This window comes from Melanerpes formicivorus, unplaced genomic scaffold, assembly GCF_026170545.1.
Source record: "Melanerpes formicivorus ecotype bairdi unplaced genomic scaffold, bMelFor1.0.p_v2 SCAF_174, whole genome shotgun sequence".
NCBI classification, from domain to species: domain Eukaryota; kingdom Metazoa; phylum Chordata; class Aves; order Piciformes; family Picidae; genus Melanerpes; species Melanerpes formicivorus.
Genome location: NW_027142526.1, coordinates 279,324 through 286,461, shown reverse-complemented (window position 1 = coordinate 286,461; position 7,138 = coordinate 279,324). Strand labels below are relative to the sequence as shown.

General features: G+C 53.4%; 1 protein-coding gene across 1 annotated transcript in view; it reads left to right on the top strand.

Annotated features, from left to right (window-relative positions):
* The first annotated feature begins 242 nt into the window (after positions 1 to 242).
* Positions 243 to 7,138, top strand: part of LOC137457369 (serine/threonine-protein kinase 26) — a 41,582-nt gene continuing 34,686 nt past the window's right edge. Inside the window, exons 1-2 of the mRNA XM_068169270.1 lie at positions 243 to 541; positions 647 to 766. Coding sequence (XP_068025371.1) covers positions 725 to 766 — 42 coding nt within the window. The 5' untranslated portion in view covers positions 243 to 541; positions 647 to 724. The remainder of the gene's footprint in view (positions 542 to 646; positions 767 to 7,138) is intronic.

Here is a 7,138-nt window from a genome sequence, read left to right as displayed (position 1 = left end):
TGGCTGGAGCGACGAGGCCCGACGGGACCCCGGCGCCGCGCAACGCCCCGAGGGGCCGCCGGCACGAGGGGCCCGCCCCCGCCCCGCCCCCCGCCCTCGCCCCGCCCCCCCGCCCCGGTCCCTGCCCCGCCCCCCGCCCCGGTCCCTGCCCCGCCCCCCGCCCCGGTCCCTGCCCACCCGCCGCGGGCAGGAGGCGGGGGAGGCAGTGACGCCGGGGCCCGTGCGGCGGCGGCTCCGCCCCACAAGGCCGGAGCCGAGACGGAAGAAGCCGCCGCACAGGAGCCACCGACGTCTCCTCCTGCTGCCGGAGTCTGACATGGCGCTTTGAGCCCAGCCCCGGCCGTCCCGAGAGCCGCCGCTCCGCACGCCGCCGCAGTGCCCAGAGCAGCCACGTCCGCGCAGGCACCGGGCAGGGGGGGAATGGGCAGGGCGAGCGGCGCTAGCCGGCGGGGCCGCTGCTAGGCGCCCGGCGGGCATGGCAGAGCGGTGCTAGGGACTCCCCCTTCCCGCCCGCGTCGCGCAGCTCGGCCGCGGCCCCGAGGTGAGCCGGCGGCGGGCGGGGGCTGCCGGGCGGGGCGGGCCGCGACGCGGGAAGGAGGGAGCGCGGCCGCGCTAAAGCCGCCTCCCCGCCGCTTTGTCCTTCCAGGCCCCGTCGCCGCCGCCGCCCAGGAGCAGGGAGGCCGAGAGAGGAGCAGCGGGCGGCGCCCGGCCGCCGCAGCCCGCCATGGCCCACTCGCCCGTGGCGGTGCAAGTGCCCGGTATGCAGGTGAGCGCCGCGCCGGGCCCAACATGGAGGCCGCGGGCCCGGCCCCGGCTCCGGAAGCGGCGCTTGCGGCCCCGCCGGCTGCAGGCCGCCGCCGGAGCGCAGGGGCCGGGGGCCGGCGGGTGGGCGACGAGGGGCGGGTGGCGCGGCCTGGCCGCGGAGAGGCCTCCTTCGGCCTCGGGAGGAGCGCGGCCCGGAGCCGTTGCCGGGCCGGGGGTGCTCTGAGGCGAAGGGCGGCCCTGGAGGGCCCCGCTCTCTCGGCCTGCCCCGCTCCCTCGGCGTGCCGCGGCGGCGGCGGGCGGGGGGCCAGGTACCCGCAGCCAGCCCCTCGGGGGCGAAGGCTTCCCCCTGCCTCCCTCCCTCCCTCTTTCCCCTCTTTGTTCGGGGCTGGCCACTCTGCACACAGGAGCACGTAAGAGCTTCTAAACCCGATTAAAGACGAAATGAAGTTAATCGTAGGGCGTGTGGGTGTGCTGTAAATGACATATCAGGCTCGCTGGCGAGGAGAGCCTCCTTGCAGGGCTTCCCCACCAGGCTGCACTCGGTGCTGGGCCTGGGCTCCTCTAGGAGCTTGAGTTAGTGGAAAGGTGCTGAAAGCGAGGCCCAGGAGGGAGAGCACAGCGGCCGCCTGTCAGAACCCTGTCCGTCTCTGCGGCAGGGAGTGAGGCCTGGTGGCACTGCTGTGTGTTGGGGGTAACTGCTTAGGAAGCAAACAAGCTTGCAGGTCACTGATTTTTCATAGGGAAGTTGGAATACCTCTGCCTCTTTGTTCTTGTTCTGCTGGGCAAGCTCATCAAAGCTTGGTCAGAGGTCTGTGTCAAAGCTAAGGGAGCTGAACACCAAACACGTTTTAGTGGTGATTGTTTGCTTGTCCAGACCCTATTAGCTCAGTCAGTTGTGAGGTTTCCCTGCTGGGTTCGCCATACCTGTGTGACTTTGGAAGTTTTTTCAGTTCAAACCACGTAGGAGACTGTGTGTGTGAGAGAGATGTGCTGTAAACAGTTCAGGAGGTTTCAGACCCCGGTTTCTGGGTCAGGTATTTTCAAGAGTAGCACTGATGTTTCAGCAACACTGATTGCAATCCCCAGGTTTGGTTTCCTCTCTGATCTCTGACAATCTGCAATAGCTTAAATTTCCCTCAGCCTTCGACTTTATGTTGGTGCAGGAGGACCAAAACCACATTTCCTCAGCCTCCTTGTCCCATTACTGTGTCAGGGTTAGTGTTGGCCTTGTGACATCCTGAAGAAATGCTGTGCTGAAAGATTCAGAGCTTTAGCCTTGGCTGCTTTTTGACGTCTCTTGAGGGGTTTTGGTGTCTTTGCATTCAGAAGATTTTATCTTAAAATCCAAATTTGAGAATGTCTCAATTTCAGACCTGCTGACTGTATTCCTCTCCTGTTTTCTGTAGCTGCCCTATCAGCACAAAAAGACCTTGAAATTATGTCAGGTCCTGCTTTCTATTTTTATAGCAACAAACTTTATGTAATGGCCTACTCAGTTGCACAGCTAGGGTTGTTTCCACCCAGACTCCTTAATGTATATCTGTAGAGCATTTTTGACTGCCAGGTAGCTGCACAGCTGCACACAAAATGCATCTTTTTTTCCCCCTTGGTGACCTTTTTAATGGAGACTGTTACACAAGTCCTGAAGGGCTTAAAATACAAAGAAATAGAATTTGTGGTGAAATTACTCTGCTGACTCTTAATACAAGAAGAGTCATAATACACATTTGGGGGGGGGTTTGTTTTAATTAGAAACCCCAAACCAACCCACCCCTTGGTCTAGAGGAGTGTGGTAGTTTGAGGTGTAAGGGTTGTTTCTTTGGGGGGAGGGGTGTGTGTGTGTTTTTTCTTTAAGGTAGTTGAATGATTCAGTGAGGACCATCCAGTGCTGATAAATGTGCAGTGTTAGAGTAAATGCATGGTGATTGATTGATTGATTGACTGGAAAAAGCTCTTCCTGCATCACAGAAGAATCTGAGTATTCTTACAAGTTACATTAAAACCAGCAGAGTGGGGAGGTGTCTGTAGTGTCAGAGCCCTTGTTGTGCAGTCTGTTGAGGGAAGCATTTTATTGACTGTAACAGCTGGAAACTGAAATGCCCAAGCAGAATGTGTTAGAGGTTTGATGCTTTCAGTTTTATTGTGATCTTCTATTTTCCCTCTCATTTCATTGCACAGAAGATGCAGGAGTACTGGATGATGGAATTCCCACACTCCAAAAAGAGGACTCTGGCAGTTTAGCACCAAAGTATGACAGAGGCTTTTTGAGACTATTTTAAGGCCTTTCATTTTTGGAAGCATCAGGTTCCCTTAAAAAAAAAAAACCCCAAACCACCACCCACAAAAAATATCCAAACATGGAAAATTACAGAAAGTCACAGAGAGTTATTTTGGAGAACTTGGAGTCAGGCTTGTAGTCCCCTGGCAGCCAGGGAAGGCCCAAAGGTAGCATTATCTGTTGCCCTTATGAGTAGTTACAGAGCCATCTGTGTGCATGGTGGTTGTGTTCTGTTTGACCTGTCTTGTGTCCCTAGCAAAACCAACTTTTATACCTAGCAATTCTTGCCTGTGCAAACAACTTCCTAAGCACCTTCATTTCCCTCCCTCCTCTGGAAAGCCTCCACTTGATCCAGCTGTGTGATGCTGACTTACCCAGCTGCTAAATGTCAAAGCCCATCCAAGTAAAATGGAAGTGTTTAGTGAAAGCTTCAAAGGAGTGCTCTGAAACTGAGCACCATGCTCCCAAAGTGTGGCATTTTACAGAGCATCCAAGATGGGGCTGTTCAGCCTGGAGAAGAGAAAAGCTCTGGGGAGACCTTAGAGCAGCCTTCCAGTACCTGAAGGGAGAATACAAGAAGGCTGCAGAGGGACTGTTCCCAAAGGCTTGTGGTGATGGCATGAGGAGCAAGGTTTGAAATTAAAAAGAGAAGATTTAGATTAGATGTTAGGAGTAAGTTTTGCACCATGAGGCTGCTGGGACACTGGAACAGGTTGCCCAGGGAAGTGGTTGTGCCCCCATCCCTGGAGCTATTCCAGGAGAGGCTGGAGAGGGCTCTGGGCAACCTGATCCAGTAGAGGATGTCCCTGCTGAGTGCAGGGGGTTGGGCTGGGTGAGCTCTGAAGGTCCCTTCCAACCCAGACTGTTGTATGGTTCTGTGAGAGGGAAAAATGAAAGGTTGGTGGAGCTGTGTGAGCACAGTGAAGAGAGCAGTGTGCAGTGAGTTAGAGCATCAGGTGGGAGTGTTTGTTCAGTAGTGTCACTGTAACTGTGTTCCTTGTGTTAGCAATATTGCAGTGCTTTGAGATCTCGCAGTGAGGAAGCTGTTCAGTGGGCCCTATGTCCAAGGAATCCTGTTGGGCTCACACGCAGCATTTCTGCATGGGGCTTGCAAGGAGATGTTAGAGCCTGCCTGTGGTGTTCACCAGCACAGGACCTGTGCCAAGAACAGCACTGAAGTGAAGGGCTTGGCCTCCTAGGTACTCCTTTTCCCTTGGCCAGCAGGCAGGTTGCATAGTTCAGAGGGGTGTTTGCTTCAGGTGGTTGGAATGTTTCAAGGATGTCATTAATTTTTGGTTGCACTTCTGTCATTCAGTACCCCAAAACTTACTGCTCTCTTACTCATCTAAACACTTCTGGCTCTCTTTCTGATGGCTGTGCTGGTGTCTCCTGATCCTGTATGGCAATGGTCTTGAGTGCAGTTAGGGAGGCTGTTCAGACCTGATCTGCATCTATTTTTATTGGCATTTAGATTGTCTTGCAATAAAGAGCCTAACTTCCTCTAAAAGCAGAGCAGCCAGGAGCATGTGACCTGTCAGCCAGTGTACTCTGATTCACAGCTGAAGGCTTGCTGGATTAAAGACAAACTTGGATGTAAAGGTGAGCTTTGCTCTCTGTGCTGCCAGGGTGCTGCAGCCTGGTAGCTGGAGAGGTTCTTCCTGCAGCCTGCTCAGAGACAGAACAGTGCATGTGGCTCTTGGATGAGTATAGACAGAGTAAAGGAGAGGTAACACTGCATTTTCATAGAACAATCTGGGTTGGAAGGGACCTACAAAGGTCATCCAGCCCAACCCCCCTGCAGGCAGCAGGGACATCCTCCACTGGATCAGGTTGCCCAGAGCTCTGTCCAGCCTCACCTTGAATGTCTCCAGGGATGGGGGCACAACTACTTCCCTGGGCAGCCTATTCTGGTGTGCCACCACTCTCACGGTGCAGAACTTGTTCCTAGCATCCAGTCTAAACCTGCTGTAGTTTGAAGCCATTGTCCCTCATCCTGTCACTGCAGGCCTTTGGCAACACTCTCTGCAGCCTCCCTGTAGCCCCCTTCAGGTACTGGCAGGCTGCTATTAGGTCTTCTCCTCTTCAGGCTGAACTCCAGGTCCCTAATCATCTTTATGGCCTCCTCTGAGCTGGGGAGAAAAAGTTTTCTCTTGAGTTGGTGTACCTGTAGACTTGGGCTCTTCAGTGCCTAAAGCTAGTCTGGAACCTGAGGAGTTGTAGTTAGAAGAATGTGACTTCTCCTGAGAGCAGATACCTGTGTGTTTAGAGGGTGGCACTGGAGGTGCTAAAACCTTCCAAGAAAGATCCACTCAAGGATCTGTTCATTTATTCCTCTCCTGGGAACTCAGCTGTGTCCAGGTGCTTCTACAGTGAATCTGGAAAGGCTTTGCACTTGTTTCACTTAGAGACTTGGCTTTCCTGAAGGAAGTGAGGAAGGCTGAGACTGGCAGGTGCCAGGAGACTGCCACAGTGCCTAGAAGACAGTGATTTCTTAGGGTGAAGCTAGGATGGATTCCAGATGTGTTGTGGGAGCCACAGTGCAGGCAGACTGCAGAAGATAGCTTTTGAAGACCTGTGCAGCCCATCCCTCTCCCCTGCTTGAAGCAGAAATGCATTCACATGTTCATGGAGTTCAGCACTGGGGCTGTTCCTTTCCTGGCTGCACTTGATGTAAAGCTGTGTGCTATCTAACAGCCTGAGCCAAGTTAGCAAGCAGACTGCCTTGTCAGTTGAACTGGGCTCTTCCATCTCAGGCACTGTGAGGAGTTTCTGATCAGAAGGAAAAGTAGGGCTCAATTGTGCATGCACTGTCCTTCTGTTGGCAACAAAAGGAGGCTAGAGCAAGCTTTGGGGGTGTTTGGTAGCTGGGTAGGTATAATCACCTGGGATTCAGCAGACCCTGTTATCAGGCAGAAGGAAGGAACCCACAGCAGTCTCCTGCTAGCATTTCCTTGTGCAGATTTTCCAGTTTTATACTCACTGTAAGGGCACTGACCTGGAACTCAGAGGCAAATTGCTGAAGCTGCAAAGAGCACATCAGCTCAACTCCTCTCACCTGCTCTGCCCTTCTGTCTCTCTCGGGCAGAGGATAATTTCCCCAATTCATCAGCAGCCAGGCTTTTAACTTCCAAAAATATAGAATAGTTAACTCAATCCTGGGCCTTTGCTGTGGGCACTGATCCATGCTGGGTGCTTTTTGAAGCCCAGGCTCAGCTTTACAAGGCTTGGGCAAGGTTTATTTTTCTTTCCTCCTTTTTTCCAATCCACAGCAAGTAACAGCTCAGGAATACACTGCAATTTGTTGCTGAAGAATGCTACCATTGTTATTTGCATCTTTATCTTGAGGAGGGGATTCTTTCTTTCTGGTAACTTTGTGGCACACCATGAGTATATCATAGAATGATACTCAGAAGATTGAGTCCAACCCCCCCTGCCAGAGCAGGGTCACCCAGGGCAGGGCACACAGAACACAGCCAGGTGGGGCTTGAAAGTCTCCAGAGCAGGAGACTCCACAACCTCTCTGGGCAGCCTGCCCCAGGGCTCAGCACCCTCAGACCAAAGAAGCTTCTCCTCATGTTGAGATCGAATTTCCTGTGATTGAGTTTGTCCATTGCCCCTTGTCCTGTCCCTGGGTATCACTGAAAAGAGGTTGGTTCCATCCTCTTCACACCCACCCCTCAGATACTTACAGACATTAATGAGATCCCCTCTCAGTCTTCTCTTCCCTTCTCCAGGCCTACTAGCCCCAGGTCTCTCAGCCTGTGACTGAATGTGCCTCCACAGCAGTATTGGTCACATGAGACCAAAGAAGCATCTCAGTGAAGGCAGGCAAGAGGATTAGCTTCAGTATTCATTGTTGTGAAGGGCTTGCAGATGTGGTTCTCAGCCATCTGCACAAGTGAAGGGGTGAGGTTTTCAGGCTGTCAGTAACAGTGCTACCAGGTAGAAGACAGGATCAGGAACTCTTGAAAGTGATGAGGGGCTCTCGTTTTGCCCTTAGTTATTCTTAGGGGCTGCATTTAATTGGCAGGGATGAGTTTTGGCTGGGATGGGGTTGGAGATGAGCAGTACCAAGCTGGGTTTGTACCAGTTTTC